The sequence below is a fragment of the Mus caroli genome, chromosome 18 (genome assembly GCF_900094665.2).
Source record: "Mus caroli chromosome 18, CAROLI_EIJ_v1.1, whole genome shotgun sequence".
In the NCBI taxonomy this organism is placed as follows: Eukaryota; Metazoa; Chordata; class Mammalia; order Rodentia; family Muridae; genus Mus; species Mus caroli.
In genome coordinates this window covers 8,803,691-8,822,217 of record NC_034587.1, presented here as the reverse complement: position 1 = coordinate 8,822,217, position 18,527 = coordinate 8,803,691, and the positions used below count along the sequence as shown (strand labels likewise).

At 47.8% G+C, this 18,527-nt stretch overlaps 1 protein-coding gene across 3 annotated transcripts in view; it reads left to right on the top strand.

Annotated features, from left to right (window-relative positions):
• The first annotated feature begins 1,464 nt into the window (after window positions 1-1,464).
• The window catches only part of Npc1 (NPC intracellular cholesterol transporter 1), a 46,696-nt gene continuing 29,633 nt past the window's right edge, over window positions 1,465-18,527 (top strand). For 2 of the 3 annotated variants that reach the window (XM_021150653.2, XM_021150652.2), the window contains exons 1-3: window positions 1,465-1,679; window positions 14,936-15,058; window positions 16,213-16,319. In XM_021150653.2, coding sequence (XP_021006312.1) covers window positions 1,623-1,679; window positions 14,936-15,058; window positions 16,213-16,319 — 287 coding nt within the window. In that variant the 5' untranslated portion in view covers window positions 1,465-1,622. Of the gene's footprint in view, window positions 1,680-1,789; window positions 2,085-14,935; window positions 15,059-16,212; window positions 16,320-18,527 lie in introns of those variants that run through there. The other variant, XM_029472285.1, reaches the window with a different exon arrangement.

The window sequence follows — 18,527 nt, the reverse complement described above, 5'->3', positions numbered from 1 at the left end:
AAGGCAGGTGGGCCACTCTCCCAAGTGCTGCAGGCTTCCTTCCAGAGGCTGGGCCAGCTCTCCGGCTCTCACACCCTCAGGGCTGGCTCACCCGTGCCTTTTTTTGCCATCAGGACCGGTTCCACTGTGTTGCCAGGCAAGGTGCAGGGACTCTCTCCAGAGCTACCGCCACTGAGGAGGCAGGGACTTCTCCTGCTCTCCTACCCTCAGGACCAGCTCTCCAGAAAACATGAAAGGTTTTATTGGCCAATCAGCCTTGCAGACTATTTTAAATGGGTGAAGCTTTTTTCTAAGATCTTCTGTTTACATCTCTCTTTCTTTCTTCATAAGGGAAATGATCAATAGCTTTTAGACTTTTGCAATGCAGTACCACGAGGAAACAGAGAGTACTAGAAGAATCTAGGCAAGTTCGGAGATAAAAGGACATCTGGGAAAGGAAAAGTGTTGGTGGTGTTGTGAGAGCAAAACTTTCTGTTTGGGACTCAATCATGTTAAAATAATTTTTACCAAGAGAAAAAACCTCACAAGATGAGAAAATACAGAAAGTGCAACATCGATTTCCTCATGGTGGAATTATAAGTAATTTTTAAAAAATTAAGTGCTTTTTAAAAATTCTTGCTAAATTTTTGTGTATTTTCTATTCATAAGCATAGGTTCACTGCTGGACGCGCCTCAGCCGGTAGGTGGTGTTGTTTTGTGCTTTCTCAAACCTACTCTGTTAGCAGCAGTAAACAGATCCGGAATCAGAAGCGCCACCACACTGCACTGTCTCAGCACATCAGGGTCAGGCCATCGCTTGTCACTACCTGGGGGCTTGGCTAGAAGATGCCCCAACACCGATCCCTCTTAGGAAACTGGACTTAGGAGCAGTTGATCAGAGTACTACTTACTGGGGCCTAAACAAACGGGGATTGAAATGTCCGAGTGATCCGAGGAACAGGGTCTTAATTAGGAAAATTGCCTCAAAATACTACGTGCTAAAACCTCCTCGCCTAATCTCTCCAACCCAGCAGGGAAAAAAAGGAGGGAAACAATAGGTTAAAACATGAAAGTTAGACATTGTTGGAATGAGTCCAAAATACCACCATCCCAGGATGGGTTTCAAAGAGCAGTTTCCCAGGTGTGGAAGATGCCAGCATCGCCCCAAGGGACGCGCAGGAACGACGAATCACAAAAGAGCTGGACTACTTCCCGGGAAGGTCGCCTGCCTGCGTGTCTCTGGCCCGGGGTGAGGATTAGGGTGTGGGGGCGGGGAGGGTGTTCCAAAACCTGCATCTAAGGCACGCCCACAAGGGGCGGGGCTACGCAGACAACCGAGAAAGGGCGAGTTAGCCGGTCGGTAGAGGGCGCTTGCAGACGTGGCTCGGCAAAGGGCTTGGCCCAGCAATGCGCTCTAAGCCGGATCCCCGAGAGTTTAGCCCCGCCTCCGGGGAGGGCCCGAGAGGCAGCAGCGCTGACACCGCCTCCGTCCTTCCTGCCTTGCGCACGCAGTCCGACGGCTGCTCTTGCCCCCTCCTTGGTCAGGCGCCCGCCGGTTCCGAAACCGCCCGCCAGTGCCGCGGCGTTCGGGTCGCGGTGCTCTGCGAGCCGAACCGAGAGCTGTAGCCCCGCGCGGCGACAGCATGGGTACGCACCACCCGGCCCTAGGCCTGCTGCTGCTGCTGCTGTGCCCTGCGCAGGTGAGCGCCTTCCAGAATCCCGGGCGGGCTGGGCGGAACGCGGCGGGGCGGGGCGACGGCTCCGGAGACCCCCGGCGAGGGAGCTGCGGGCGTGGGGAAGTTGGTCTTCCTGTGCAGCCGTAGAGGTCGCCTTCTCCTCCTGTGTCTGTCCACCCTCACGCTGCCCTGTGCTCTGGGAGAGGATGACAGCTAGGGGCCTCTATTTGGCTAGCTTTGAGCTATTCCAGCGGTGGTCACCTGATTTAGGATGTGGAATTGGAGGGACAATGGGCGCAGAGGATAGGGAGTTTGCTTGTTGTTAGCCATTTTAACAAAACAAATTCGACATGCACACATTTACTTAGCTCCGACTGCATTACTGCTCCTTGTCTCCAGACGATGGAGGTGGAGGAGAACAAAACTCAGGTACCAAATTGAAGCTGTTTTCAGTACTTTAAAGAATGTGGGTTGCCTCTTCTCACGGTCATTTTAACGTTTCGGGAAACTGAGGCTCACAGATAAAATAGTTTAATTGCCCCTTCCCACAATTAGCCAGGGACAGGAAGACACCTGGCACAGTGTACTGGCTTCCCTCCGCTGGCTTTTCCTTGCTGTGGCCAACTTGGGTATGGGTGTGTCACTACTGCTTATGTGTGTAGTTTTCTCATTGGAAAGTGGGTGTGTGTTTGGGGATGCCTACGGAGGGGTACTAATTACACCCCCTTAGTCATCAGAATGACTTAAGTCAATGGAAACTCTCTGCCCTTGTGGCCACTAACTCCCCTCTAATGGACTCTGGTTATGAAGATGTGGTGAATTAGAAGAGAGAGCAGATGAAAGGATCTAGGAAACTTACTCTTTGTTCTTTAAATCTCTGTGAAGTGCTCAAAAGGGCATAGGGATGCTGGCCAAGGAGCTGAAGAGTACACAGGCGGATCCCAGGCTAACCCAAAGTGAGGAAAAGCGGAGAAGACAGTTGGTGGGGGCAGGAACGGGTTGGCTGTTTGGGGCAGGAGCGGGTTGTACTTTCTTTTCCCTAGAGTTTTAGGTCGTGGCCTAGTCAGCAGACTTCACATTATAAAGTGGCTTAAACTTATCTCTGCTTCTCTTACCTCAAGGTAACCTTCAAAATAGATAAGCAATGCGCTCCTCTAGGGCATTTGAAGTAGAACTGAGCTGGATCTCTTGCAAAACGCCTGAAAGTCTTCCCACCCTCCTCTTAATTAAAACACTCCCATTGTTTGGCTCCCTGGGCAGCTGAACCGATGGGGGTGGGGTATCTGGTTTTGGATCTCACACCAGTCAGTGGCTGCCAATGGTCAGGTTTCTGTCTGAGCAGCAGTAAAGTTAGAGGTTAGAGGCAGCTGTCCTTTGGAAGATCACAAATGCATTAGGAGAGATTTTTGGTTTTCTTACATTTTCTCCTTACAGATGACGGACTAGCATTGCCACATTGAATGTTCAGTTTTTCTCTTTTGACTTGGCTTTTTTTGTGTGTCTGGTCTTGCTATAGGCCCGGGTTCTCATTCTCACTGTATTGCCCAGGTGTGCCTTGAATTCACTCCAATCCTGTTTCAGCCTCCTAAGTGCTGGAGTTACAGGTGTGAGCCACTGTATGGGCATAGACAGCTTTTTTTAATCCCCTTGTTTGCTAGTCACCATGGTGTGCAAGCCTTTAATCGGAGCCCTGCGGAGGCAGAGTCAGGATTGCTTAAGTTTGAGGCCAACTTGTTCTGCCTTGCAAGTTCTAAGCCAGTTAGGTCAATAGACCCTGCCTAGTAAACAACTCACCTGTGTTCATCAAGGTAGTACGTGGCTGTTGGGAAAGTAGGCCTGTCTTTCCTGTCTGTCCCCCCACCTTGAGAAACTTGGAATTCGTTGAGGTCAGAACTCATTAAACACTTAAGTGGCTTTTTCAGAGGTAACCTGGAAGGGGTTGATCTTTTGGCCTAGAGGAATGGAGTGGGTCCATGTAATCTTCCTAGCTTCGGCCCACTAACGCAGTAAGATTTGATAACAGATTATCAGCTGGAAAAGGAAGGGTTTTTTTTCTTTTCTTTTTTTTTGCAAGTGGGTAAAGAGTAAAGGACTTGCTGAATAGAACTTTGTATTTCTCCGAATTTATTCTATGACCCAGAACAAAGAGTCTCTGTTGAGAGAGGCATAGGCACCCTGTCCTGGCCAGCCTGCCTCACTCCACTGTTAGAGATGCACTGTTTGAAGCGTGGCTCATCGCCTACTGGGAAGTCTGGGCTTGGCCATCAGGGACCCTTTCATCCTGTCACCTGTGGCTCTGCTCTGCACACAAGTCAGACCATCTGATATCAAAACCACACAAAATCTTGGCCAGACTGCCAAGGTCCCTCAACTGGAGCTTTACTGATGGCATTGTGCTGGTCCCCAGCCAGGATACCTTCCCACTCAAGTTCTTGTCTTTTGCTTAAACTTCTGCAGTGGCATTTTCTGTTAACAAAAGTCTTTGAACTGAGAGGCCGGGTGTGTGTTGTGTTGGGGTGTATGGGAGGGTTTCCATCTCTTCAGACTGCAACTTCAGTTTCCCCTGTACAAAGTCAGATTAGCTGGACCCGCTTTCCAGGGTGTTTGTGTGCTTGCTTTGTAACGGAAACGCTATATTGCAGGCTCCTTGAGAACAAGAACTATATATTAACATCTCTGAATAGGTGCGACTTTTGATTTGTGGCTCTTTTTAAACAGGAAGTCTTCTAGCACCAAAGTGGATCTTGAGGAGGGGCTTAAAGGTTAGTTGTGATCAGCATGTATTTGCAATTGATTCTGGGGAAGACCGTGATTGACGGATCAACCAGGCTTCCTTTGCCTGTGTGTGTGTGTGTGTGTGTGTGTGTGTGTTCAGGGCAGAGGCCAAGTGTGTCTCTCAGTCATTCTTCCTGTTCTTTTGAGTCAGGGTCTCTCTCACCTAGTCAGCAGACTAGCTAGTCAGCAAGCCCTAGAGATAATCTTCCTGTCTCTCCTCCTCGGCTCTGGGAACACTGCCTATACCACAGTGCCTGATTTCTGATGCTTTGCTGGAGAGCCACACCCTGGTCCCCATGCTTGTGTGGCAAGCACTAATTCACCAACTGAGCCCCCTCCTGCAGCTCCCAGCCTGTGTCTGTTATCTTAGTCTTTAGAAGTAATACGGTTTTAAACAATAAAGTACCTCTGTGGTCGGTGCTGCTGCCTGGAGCCACATTGGTAACCATGGGCCAGACTGCTGTGGCCGGTGGCCTGTTCTGCCACTGGGGACTGCTGATGGCAGAGGCCATGTAGACGACCTTGGTCCATGCTCCCACTGGCTATAAAGGGCAAGGAAACTCCTTCTGCAGTGGTATCAGTGACCATAGACACTGCTGAGAAAGAGGGACATAGAGGCTACTGTGACAACCCCCACCCCACCTCCCAAAAAAGTAACAGCCTAGACAGGAAGCCACTGAAGAGAACTCTTAAACTGTGGTAAGAGTGTCCACGTGTAGTTGTGCACAGTTGATGTCTTCTGGCAGGGGTGCTGGTAAGGAACGACTTGATTTTCTTTGAGAGCTGGCCACTGGGAGTTTGACCATGCTCCCTCCGGTGAGTAGGTGGGCAACACACACCAGACATGTGTCCTTTTTCTTTTCTTTTCTTTTTTTTTTTTTTTTTTTTTTTTTTGAGGGTGGGGGAAGAGGAATCATAAGAATAGGAGTGGACTTGGAAGGACTGGGAAATAAGCATGATCAGGGTACATGATATGAAATTCCCAAATAATCAATACAAATATTATGTTAGAAAAAAAATAAGTATTTGTTTTTAAAAACTTTGACTCAATGAATGAGCTTCTGGCTTTGAGAGGCACTTGAACATTTGTCCTTGATCTTTTTTACTCTCCTTTCCTTAGGTCACAGATCTAAAGTAAAGGTTCTGAGCACAGTGTAGGATGCAGAGATCGAAGACCCAAGGCCTTGGAAGAGCAGTGTGCTTGCTATAAAAGGCTGTATAATGTTAGCTACTGTCTCCGTCTTGTGCACACATAATGGTAGAAGAATGGGTGAGAACGATAATGTGGTGAGAAATAATAAACATAAGGGCAGATTGTTAAATTTTTGAGCTGAGCTCTGAGGGTGAATTGTGTGCCAGGTGACCAAGAGGAATCTGGGAGATGGAGACTAGCCATAGAAATGCTCACCAGTTGAGATGAAAAACACTCCTTCTCCTAATCTCATTATTTCATGCCATATACTTATATTGAATTATCCTGTATCCTATAAATAAATAGAAATATTTATCAGTAAAAATTAAAAATTTTGTAGCAGGGCAGCAAGTGTGTTTCCAGTACAAGCCTGACGACCTGCGTTCAGTCCCTGAAACCCACTGTTAAAGGAGAGGCGCAACCCTTAGAAGTTGTCCCCTGACTTCCACACGTGCCGCATCGCATGCTTGCACACAGCCTCAGCAGCAGCATCATAAAAAATAAATGCTAGAAAGTAATCTAGTTGCTAACAAAAACTGTTCTTTGCATGTATTGTAATTACCGTGAATTTCCGTATTTTCTTTTTGAGTCACACTTGCTGTGTAAACAAAGCTGGCCTCTGACTGGAGCTGCTCTTGCCTCAGCCTAAGAACTGGCATTGTAGGTATTCTGTAGCCATGCCTCCCAGCAGGCAGTGGAACAGTCTGGATTACAGACGATTAAAGACAAAAAAGTAGCTATGTCTCATTGCGATCACACAGCTAACCTTATTTTGTCCCCCCAGAACCTCTTCAATAAAAGTGCATTTTTCCTGCTTTTAAAATTTAATGGGCCTTTTATCGGCACACTAGAAGAGAGCATTGGATCCTATGGGAGTATAGTTACAGACAGTTGTGAGCCTCAATGTGGGTTCTGAGAACTGAACTCAGGACTCCTGAAAGGGCAGCCATTGCTCTTAGCCACTCAGCATTTCTCCAACCACAGATTTTCTTTATCAACTGGAACATTAAAGTTGATGTTTGTCTTAAGGTCACAGGGCTAGTAAATGGCAGACCAGAAGCCTGAACTGCTATTTTCTGATTTCTGCCCTCTATTCAAGTTCAAATGTTGCTACTTGATTCCTAAAATGTGTGTCCATCAATTGTCCCATTTGGCTAGTAAGGCTTCTCACCTGATGGTTCACCTGTTCCCATCTCCCCTGTGGCTGGGTAATGGCCAGGGAGTCATTAGTCTGCTGAGCATGGCCCTCTGTAGAGACACACTGACACTCAGGTCATGGTTGTGTTTTAGAGCTATGGCTTTGGGGTGGTTCTTCTGACCCTGTGCTTGCTGAAGCTCATAAATGTCTAATAGTATCTGCTAGTGTGGCCTTGGTTGACTTACACTGTGAGGTAAGGGGCTACCTGCCAAATGAAGAGCTGGGATGCTTGAGCCTATCACACTCAGAAGTATTTGACTTAAACACCTGTATATAGGCAAGTCTGGTGTGTGTGTGTGTGTGTGTGTGAGAGAGAGAGAGAGAGAGAGAGAGAGAGAGAGAGAGAGAGAGAGAAGAGGGAGAGAGGGAGAGGAGACTGACTGACTTGTCAGTGACTGACTGTCAGACTGGCTTTGAAATAGAACCAGAGGCTTCTACCGTAGAAGTCACATCAAACCAAGCCTCTACCTCCATGTTTGTTTAATCTGCCTTCTGAATTACAAAGGAACAGTAGGCAGTGTGATCTCTGGGCAGGGTTCCCTCCAGCCCATCCTGCCTTGTTCGGACTTGACTGTACAGGCCTGTGTCCATGCTCCCCAGATAGGCAGCAGGCAATGGGGTTAACCAGCACCCACCGGTTTCTCCTGTTGGAGCTGGAGTCAGCTGTCCCCCAGGTCCCTCTATTGCCTTTATCTATCCACAATCATAGCAGAAGTGGCGATGTCAGCTATAGTATGTCTTGGCTCTGTCACGGAGCTGCTGGACTGTCGGTCACACCTGACAGCCACCTAGAGATGTGAGTGATGGCCATTGCTTCTACATCTGTAGTTTGTGGAACTTGAAGTCAGTGGGGGCAGCCTGTCTGCTGCGACTTCCTCTTCTGAGGCTGCCAGTGCCCAAACGAGGCTGGAGTTTGAACTGTGCAGGCACCCAGTGCTTGTGGGAAGAGACAGAAGGGCTGGCAGACATTTGTCTTGTTTTTCAGAATTATGTCACCTGTGAGCCTTGCCATGGACTGTCATTTCTGAGCCTTTACTTCCCTTCCCTGTAAATCCTCATATTCTGTGTGACGATGGCCTGTTAGAAATGAATCCGTGAGAAACGACCAGCGTGTGCCTGACACCATTGGCATTCCCTCCGGATTTGTGGGTTTAGACCTTGGTAGGGTTCACTAGAGGCCCCAGGAGTCCACGTTTCTCTTGGGTTCAGAATTTCTTCTATGTAGTGTGAGAAGCTGCATTCCATCTGTGCTCATGGACAGTAGAGTGGGGCTCAGAGATTGTAGCTGCTGATAGATGGCCGAAGGGTTCATTCTTCTTAAATCTTTCTGGACTGAAGGCAGCTTTCTGACTCAGTGAGATGTCTAGTAACTAAATCCCATCTGACCTATCTTTCGAAAGTAGCAACTCTCTAGCCTTTTACTTACCAAGCCTCGGTTGGAGCCAGGTGGCCGAGTTCTCGTCTCTGAACTCATGAAATCAAATCAGTGAGATTCCCTAAACTCACTGTTGCTGGTTTCTGAACCGATGAAGGTTGGATGCATTGTACAGGGTGTTTCAAAAGAAGACTCATACCTGGGCCCCGCTGTTGAGGATTTCACGGTCTTATGAGGGCATCAAGACAAACAAGAAAATACTCTTCCAGGTCTCACACACTTTGCTTGCTCCTAGAGCGACAACCACAGACTGTGGCCTGACCCACCGGTTGGGACACGCTTCACTTCATGCTGTGGCTGCAACTGAACTTTTACAGGCAGGGTTGAGTATTTGCCACAGAGACCTGCCTGAAGAGTTAAAAGTCTCCATTATTTAATGTTTGGCCCTCAGGGGCAGAGTTTGTCTGCCTAGCTCTCGTGGGTCCACAGGGGGAGCTCTCAGGATGTGACAAAACATGTCACCATGGCAAGAGACATCAGCTGCCTCCGTGACTGTGAGGAAGGGGTTGGGTGCAGCCAGGTGCTGCTTCTGATCAGATAAGGCAGCGTACCTTCTTTGGGAACTGCACTAGACCAGGGTGGAAGGAGTCAGGGTTTAGCTTAGTGAGGAAGTGAGTCTTGGGAGGGGCAGTTAAGCAGAGATCATTAGAGAGGACAGACAGGATTTGTGACACCAGAGTCTGGAAGAACAATGAGCCTGTTTTCTGTGACTGGAGTTTGGCCTTAAGGTCTTAGATCAAAATAGAGCCAAAGAATGACCTGTGTAAGGGAGCTGACGCCATGCTTGTGGTTCTGCATATGTGAAAATTGGATGTTTACCTGTGGGAGAAGTCAGAAAGCTAGGAAGACCTGGGTGTGATAAATTATACTGGTTCAGTCTGAGAAATGGATGGGGTAGGGATCTGAGAGAGGCCTTTCAGTTTGAATTCAGTATATCTGTGAAATCTGGATATCTGTGGTAGGAGTGTATTGATTTGCAATTAAAACTCTACAGTCTTGGAAAAATATTTTAGAAGTGGACAAAAATGTAACACTTAAGTAATGTTATCTTTTCATTAAAGTATCACTGTAAGAGTGGTATGTGTGGAAAACAGTGTGTCTGCAGTTGGCTTGAATGTACCAACAGAGTTCATGTGCTGGGGTTCCCCCCTCCACCGACACCCCCCCGAAACAGTGTTGATAATTAAACCATGAGTGATCTGTCGGGGCAGATCAATCAGTGCACCCTGTGGAAGTGAATCGTGCTCAGAGGAAATTCTAATGAAGGGTGAGCCTGCTGTTTCCTGTCTGGGGTTCTCCTCTCTCCTTTCCACCATGGAGTGTGGTGGCAAGAACATCAGATGAAGTCCCTGCAGCCCCCACACCTGTGGGCCAGAGAACTTTCTGTTTATTATTAATCACTTAGTCTCAGGTATCCTGACATAGCAACAGCTCACAGACTGTGACGTGTCGCCACTATGTGAGTGAGTGGGATAGATATGCTGTGAGTGAGTGGGATAGATATGCTGTGAGCGAGTGGGATATGCTGTGAGTGAGTGGGATATGCTGTGAGTGAGTGGGATATGCTGTGAGTGGGATATGCTGTGAGTGAGTGGATATGCTGTGAGTGGGATATGCTGTGAGTGAGTGGGATATGCTGTGAGTGAGTGGGATATGCTGTGAGTGAGTGGGATATGCTGTGAGTGAGTGGGATATGCTGTGAGCGAGTGGGATATGCTGTGAGCGAGTGGGATGGATATGCTGTGAGCGAGTGGGATGGATATGCTGTGATCGAGTGGGATATGCTGTGAGAGACTCGCTGTATGGTGTGATACGGATTCGTGATTCCTGATCCCGTTTGACTCCTGCAATGGTGGCAGGGAACTGAAGCTCAAGACACAGCTTTCACTTTATCTGGTGAAGGACATCTGAGACCAGGCTTTTGCTTTGTGTTATTGTGGTGGTCAAGTCATGTATGACTTGACATTTAGCAGTGTTCAGTGGCCTCAGTGTGTCACACTTGTGTAACCTTCGCTCCTGTCCCTCTCTAGAGCACAGCCTGTGTGATTAGGCTCGCTTTGTGGTGACAGTAGACCCCAAACACTGGTGTGTTTCACTTTAATACTGCATATAGTGCTTCCTTCCCTACGAGAATGTTTCTGAGTTTAAAGCCAGGGCATGTTGGTTGTTTGGTTTCCTTTGGATTAGGTTGGGTTGGGTTGAGTTGGTGAGAGTCTTGCTATGTAGCCTGGGTTGGCCTCTGTGGTGGATTGACTGTGCTTAACTCATGAGAAGTGGCACTATTAGGAGATGTGGCCTTGTTGGAGGACATGGGGGGCTTGGAGAGGTCTACGCTCAGGCTCTTTGCCTGCAGTGCGAACGAGACCCCTCCTGCCTGCCTGCAGAAAACGAGTGTCTTACTTAGGGTTCTACTGTTGTGCACAGACATCATGACCAAGGCAAGTCTTATAAAAACAACATTTAATTGGGGCTGGCTTACAGGTTCAGAGGTTCTGTCCATCATCATCAAGGTGGGAGCATGGCAGCATCCAGGCAGGCATGGCGCAGGCAGAGCTGAGAGTTCTACATCTTCATCCAAAGGCTGCTAGTGGAAGACTGACTTCCAGGCAACTAGGGTGAGGATCTGATGCCCACACCCACAGTGACACACCCATTCCAACCAGGCCACACCTCCAAATGGTGCCACTCCCTGGTCCGAGAATATACAAACCATCACAGCAGGCTTCTCCGAGCAGCCTTTGGATCAGGATGTAGAACTCTCAGCTCCTCCAGCACCATGTCTGCCTGCACGCTGTCATGCTCCCTGCCATGATGAAAATGCTTGGAACATCTAAACTATAAGCCACCCCAGTGAAATGATTCCCTGTATAAGAGTTGCCTTGGTAATGGCGTCTCTTCACAGCAATGCAACCCTAACTAGACAGCCTCCAATGGCAATCCAGGCACAGGGGCAGGGCATATGTCACTACACTCATCTTAAACTCTGGGCTCTTGTACCACAATGAAGGAAGCTTTAAGTTTGGAAGTTGGGTTGTTTGTCCACGTGAGTTCTTCTTGCCCCCAGAGCATGGCTGCGTCGGGTTGACAGTCCCAGGAGACTTCATGACACATTCATCCTCTTTGTCAGAGAAGACCTGACTACCTACTGTCTGTGATTTTGAGATTGTGGATCCTTGTCTCTAAGGCGCCAGTTAGACCCTCCATAGGTTGCAGAGATGAGCATGGCCCAGCCCTGCCTCTCTAGGTCTGTAGTCCCTTGGTGCAGTGGAAATTGGGCCCCAGCCTCCCACGCACCTGGGCCACAGGTAGGTGAGGTCTACCTCTGCCCTGACTTAGTCTTTCAGGTCCTTCAGCACTTTACCTGCTCATCTGTATTCCAGATGAGTCACACATCTGCTGAGTGGGGATTGTGACGGTAGGTAGGGGTACACTTAGCAAGAGCCCGTAAACTAAAGGAGATGTGCTATATTCTTATGGGACTAGAACATCTGGCGGGTGGTCTGGAGGGACGTGCTTAGGTGCATCCACCGGCAGGTACCACAAGGGAGGTGGAGACCGGAGAATGGCTTTGGCCATAGGTAGGAAAGAAAATTGGGACCAGTGTGGAGGCAGATAGGTCCCTTAGGAGGGGACAGAAGAGAAGAGCCAGGACGAGCTTGCAAAACGTTGTCATAGGCAGCAGGTGAGGGTGGGTTCTAACCACAGACTGCGGAGATGTCTGAACAAGGGAGCCCCCCACCAGTGGAAGCTGTGGAGGACTGAGAAAGATCAGCCTCCCCTGGAGCATCAAAGGCCAGCAGGCAGAGCGGCAGACATGGGTAGAGATTGTCTGAAGCAGGGACATCTGTGAGATTAGAATAGTGTCCATAGGCAGTGTAGACACCGTGAATGGGAAGACATTTAAGGTGGAAAACAAGGTGAGCTTGCAGAGGTGGGAGTGGGAGTGGGTAAACTCCTGAGAAGGGCTTTAATTGTGGTCTAATTATCTTTTATGGAGAGTCTGTGCCTGGAGCCAAAAGCTGCAGTTTCAACCCTGGCTTGGCCAATGCTCTCTTGACCTTGGACAAATCGTAGTTTCCTGGTGCTTTGCTTTGTGTGTTAGTGGAGTATCTGAGCCTGTCACGCTGAGTTGACACCTAAGGCCTGTGAGCCACTGAGTGCTCTTAGGAGCACTTGAGCCCCTCTGGCTAGGGCCACTGCTGTGGGCAAGATGGTTTTGTGAGCCAATTGCCTTTGAATGGCCAGGAAACCCCAAATATTTTGTGTTCTACTTAAAAAGGTTAAGTAACTCACTCCTCTAAGTGTAGTGGGGCTCAACTTACTGACTTAGAGTATTGGCTTCTTGGGATCACAAGGGCTCCTGACTCCTCTCCTTTCCCCTGCTTTCAAAGGGGCAGAAAAACACTTGGCTTTGAAATCAGTGACAACATAGAAGCAGATGTTTGTGAAACCACGTTAGGTCATCTTGTCTGGCCTTTTGGCTGGATTTCTGTTGTTAAGGTTTGTGGGGGCCTTGGGTTTGGAGCTGATATTTGCTCTGGGCCAGTATAGATTTAATCAAAGTCAGTGATCTGGGACTACCTAAGTGATGCCATCAGAGGACTTTATTTTCTTTACCTCACCCTTTGTTGTGGTAAATGCCACCTGGTCGCACTCTGCGCAGGAATGCCCAGCTCGGAACCTGCTGGTGATGGCCCTACTGAATTCCCTAATCAGTTTTTATTTGGCCTTGCTCAAATAAACTCCAATGGGCCTCTGGGATTTCCCTTTGAATTCTGTTGTGAGGCAGCCTTGACAACTGGTAGAGTTCTGAGAAAGGAGAGAAAGCTCCCTGTTTAACTGGCACTTCCTGTCAGCTCTGCCCGCACCTCTCAGCAGCTTTAGCCATTTAAAACTTGAGTTACATCGGAGCTCTCTTGCCTGCTGGAAGGCCAGAGTGCAGTTCTCTGCTAGAGTTGCTGGGTTTGGTTTAAAATGTGGACCCTTCCCCATTTGAATGATTTCTCTCCTAAACATAGGACTTTGAATGAGTCCAGAGCGGTGGGCCTGTAGCCAGTGCGGAAGCAGCTTGCTGCTCTTGGGCTACATAGTAACTAAGTCCCTGTCCTCTGTCTCAAAAGAACAGCCACACACACTTTGACGTAGAGACACATGTATCTCATGTGGTTTGGGGGTCTCTGGTTTTGGTTTTGCTGTTTTGAACCCCAGGCTTTCCGAGTGTTGAACAACCACTAGCTACACCCTTGTCTGTTAAGGCAGGGGCTCCAAGTTGCCCAGTTGGGTCTCGCACTCCACTTCTCTCTCCTACTTCCTGTTTCGTCTCTCCTCTGTGGTAGATGAGGTTCCAGGCGTGCACCACTACATCCAGTGACCTGTAATGGTTATTTTACTAAATAAAGGATAATTTCAGAAGCAAGTTCTATTGATTCTGGACCCCTTGAGAGTTGTGTTCCCTGGTCTAGTTTATGTTCTCGTTCACCTTCTTCCCTTCTGGATCTGCATCGTGGCTGGGAACTAAAGATGACTGACTTAGCTGCCTGCCTGTGTGGGGATTGGCCTGCCGCTCCTGTTCAGGGTGTTTAAGGCTTTTCAATGGGTATCTTGGGATCCAGCTTGCTCCTAGTTTATGTTTTCCCTGTGGGACAGTTCTAAGACAGTGTCCCTGGCATGCTGCATCATCTGTGCTGAGTCAGTTGTGCAGCACAGTATGGATTCCTCTGGGCAGCACCCTTGATGGGGTGGTGACTCACGGGAACACTTCCTTCTTAAGCTCTAGGCAGCCTTGTGACTGTCACATGGGGAATATGAGCAGCTCTTGAGACATCTTTTCATAAGAAATGTTAGGTTAATGTTGCCTTGCTGATGGTCCTTAAATTTAGCAGTGCATCCCTTGGCGGTTGGTCTCCTTAGCCCTCAGGAACAGTGTTCTTGCACCTCCTTTTAGGTAAAGTTAATGATACAGGTTTTGTTTCTCAGGTTCCTTTTGAAGTATCAGTAGTAGCTAATGTAACTATACGGGAAAATATCCTTTTGGTTGTTTAATTTTTTTGTGTGCAATTCCCCAAAAAACAGTGTCTTCATAATCTCTTACTTGCTAAGTACAGCACTGCTTCTACCTATCCTTGCTGGAACTAGACCCTCTCTCAAGTGGCAAATCTGGCTCTTGTAAATAGTTTCCATTCCTGCACCACACTGACCTGACAAATCCATTTGGGGTTTTAGGCCTGGTTTCTTTTTAAAAGATATGAGGGGGAGGGGGGAAGGAGGAGGAGGAGGAGGTGGTGGTATCAGATACCATGAAGCTGGCCTACAGGTCGGTGCTGGGAACTGGGGTCCTCTAAGCGAAGGAACCTCTCTCTCTTAACCACCGAACCATTGCTCCAGCCCCATGGCCTGGGTGCTACCCTTCGTTTGTTTTCAAGACAGGGTTTACTGGGTAGTTCAGACTGGTCTTAACTGTGCAGCCCAGACTGGCCTTGAACTCATGCTTTTTCTGTCTCAGCCTCACAAGTGTTGGGATTGCTGACATAAGACCTCCCCATGTCAGGCTTGTTCCATCTTTATTAATATTTCTTGACATGTTTAGCAAGAACCTTTGTTACTTCATTTGCTAGGTAGCATGAAAGGTCTGTTGACTGAGCACCTTTTTGTGCTAAAATCTGTTTTCCATGATTCCGTAGGTGTTTTCACAATCCTGTATTTGGTATGGAGAGTGTGGAATTGCGACTGGAGACAAGAGGTACAACTGTAAATATTCCGGCCCACCGAAACCCCTCCCAAAGGATGGCTATGACTTAGTGCAGGTAAGCGTGCTGTTTTGAGAGCACCCAGGCATAGCTTATAGAATCTTATGAATCATTACAGAATCTGTAATGGGACCAAGGATGCTGGAGGTGAGACTAGAGGGCTGAAATCTGTAAAGACATTTTTGTATGTGTGTATGTGTGTGAGCCTTCACATGCAGGAGGTCAGTTGGATCTCCTGTGAACCACCACGTGGGCCAGGAACTGCCATGATTTCTCCACACGCTCAGTCATCACTGCTGAGCTGTTGCTCCAGTCCAGCTTAAATCTTAACCTAGACTCCAGCCTGTACCCCATAGCACAGAGCTGATAAAAGGTTTAATCTTCCAGGTGTCTCCTGGAAGACTCTTGCTAAACATGTCAAGACTCTGTGTCTCCTGGAGTTTCCTAGTGGGAGTCACTGTTTAGAGATGACCTTGGTACCCACATGTTAAGTTAGCTTTCTTGTTGTCGCTCCTAGATTTCAAGACTTGCTTTTTCTTAGACTTTGTCACTAAAAGGCTGGCATTCTCACTACCTCTTTTAGTGATTTCTCTGTTCCCTGTAAGCCCGTGAATTCTGGCTACCTCCCAGACATTGCTTTTTGTTAGTGTGATTCTTAGGGCTGTTTGGAAAAAAAAAATACTGGGAAAAATCAGGCTGAAAAGACTGGCTTTGGGGCTTCAGTAATCCAGGGTAGCACTAGGTCGCGTAAATATCCTTGCTTTTTTTTTTCAGAGTTAGTACAAGTTTTGACTGTCCCTGGAGTGACAAGTGGATATAGCCTTGTGGCTGAACTTTTGAATAGTCTGACTTACACAGCGAAACAGTAAAGGAAAAATCAATAGAGTTGTCTCTGCTACTTACGAATCCCCACTTTCTTGGGGGTCGGAAGGGGGACTGTCCTGAGACAGTGTTTCTCTGTGTAGCCCTGGCTGTCCTGGAAGTCTCTGTAGACCACAGTGGTCTTAAACTCAGAGACTGACCTGCCTCAGCCTCTGGAGTGCTGGGGTTGAAGGCGTGTGCCACCACTGCCCGGCTGAATCCCTACTCTCTGAATGGCGAACTTGATAGCGACTCAGACAGAACCTCTCGTGCCTGGGATTAACAGGAGTGAAGGGCATCCATCACCTGTAGTGACGGAGCTTATCTGGGAACCCGCTCTCTCCTCACAGGAACTCTGTCCAGGACTCTTCTTTGACAATGTCAGTCTCTGCTGTGACATTCAACAGCTTCAGACGCTGAAGAGTAACCTGCAGCTGCCCCTGCAGTTTCTGTCCAGGTAGGCGGACCACAGCAAACAGTGCCACCCTGGGTGCTTATAGAGACCAGTTCCCCTCTGTTGTGCTCTGAGAAGGTACCGATGGTGTGTTAGAAGGAAGAAGGAAGCCACATGTCCACCAGTTTCCTTCCTAGTTAGAAGGAAGAAGGAAGCCACATGTCCACCAGTTTTCTTCCTAGATGCTTTCAGAGTGAAGACTTGGTTTCCCTCGTGGTATCCTGGCTCACAAAGGGACCTCTCCAGGGGCCTAGGGTCTCTCAGAACAGAGCGTCTGTGCACTGTGGTGAGGAGTGGTCCCTGCTGTCCTGCTCAGGGCCTGGGTCCTCCATCTGTGTGGCTCTCGGTTCTTTCTCACTCCTTGCTGCCTTGCTTTGCCCGTCATTCTTTTCTAAGTTTTTATTAGTTACTTATTGTGTGCATGCATGTACCATGTGTACCCACGCACATGGAAATCAGTTATTTACTTACTGTGCGCATGCATGTACCATGTGTACCCACTGTGTGCACATGCACATGGAAATTAGTGGGGGCTTGTTCTCTCCTTACACCATGTGCGTCCAAGAATCAAACTCAGGTTGTCATTTTGGCAGCATGCCATTGGCTCTTGTCTGACATCCTGGTATATCTCTGTGCTGAAACACTGCAGTAGCCTTAGCTCCTAGGTGGTACACCCATTCTGGTGTAGTTGGCAGTGCAGAAAGGTTGTATAATAGATGTTCTTTAAATATGTAAAGAGCAAGTTGGTGGTTTTCTTTAGAGCAACAGACTTTGGTGTGTGTAAATTATCCAGACTTTAGCACACTCGTAAAGGTGGATGAGGTAGGAGGTGAAGAAGGAAGAGGCCCTCTCTAGATATCACTGTAGGCAGCAGGACCCTACCCTGCTTCTGCTCAGGGCATTGTGCCTTAGAAATTGGCTGTACCAAGTGGAAAGCCTTTGCTTTACAGATCACAGAATGTAATAATGGGCCAAGAGCTAAGAATCTACTCAGGCCACTCTAGGCTCCTGGCATTGGCAGAACCAGATCAGAGGCTCTGCCACTTAGTCAGATCGCATTTATTTACTGCCCACTCTAATTGACGGATTATGGATATAAACATTTACTGTAGCTAGCCCCCTCCCCATGTTATCAGGGGGTAAAGCTCAAGTTATAATAACAAGAGAAGCAAACTAACATGGAATTTATACAGCTGCTGAAATCGATGCTCATGGAGGGTAAATGAAGTGCCGTGGGTTATTTGTAATCCATTGGAAAGCAGACCGTCTCGGGAATGAATGACTCCCGTCTGAGTACTGCAGTTGTACTTTCTGATTTTGTTACAGTTTGCTGTGTTGTAGGACTTGACCTACAGCCATTAAAACAATCTCTTTAAAGTATCAGTTTTAAAATTCTTCTAATTTTGGCCTGAAGAGATAGCTCAGCAGTTAAGAGCACATACTGGTCTTACAGAGGCCCTAGTGACAGCCAGGGTCCCCTTCTCTGGAGCAGGATCTCTTGAGGACTGGACACATTGCCCTCATTCCCTGTCAGATCTGATGGTGGGACTGAAGCAGACCAGACAGTAATCTCAGGTGCTCTTGCTTCACGGTTCCTCCATGGAACAGTGAGGTAACATGGACCAAAAGGGAGCAAGAACCCTTTTGCCACATACACAAGTCAACATTAGGAGCTTAAACTTTGAACCCAAAGGCCAGCAGTCAGCTGTCATCTTCGTGGTAACCCGGGTGCTGCTGCAGTATACACAGCGAGCGCTGCTGTGGCGCTTCTTAACCTTTTCCTGTACCACGCTCTGATCCGAGACCTCATAAGGTGATGGCTCTTTTTAATCTTCAGAACGCGCAGGGGAGTCCTCCTGTGTTTCAGGAGAGGCTAGGGTTATCTGACTTCTAGAAGAAAGCTGAAGGTATAAATCCTATAGTGGTCTTTGTCACATGGACACACACACATATATCTACACCTTATTCTCTTAATCAAAACTGTGACTTTTGGAATAAAGATAGAAATCTCTAATTTCAAAGCACAGAATTCAGAAAAGACTCCTTTTTTCTTTTTAAACATTATTTCTGAATAAATTAAATGTAATATTAGGACAGTTTTAAAAGCTTTTTTTTTATGTTACAATAAAGTTTTAAGAATGTGTGAGTCTCACACAATATGTATTCACTGATAAGTGGATATTAGCCCAAAACTTAGGATACCCAAGATAT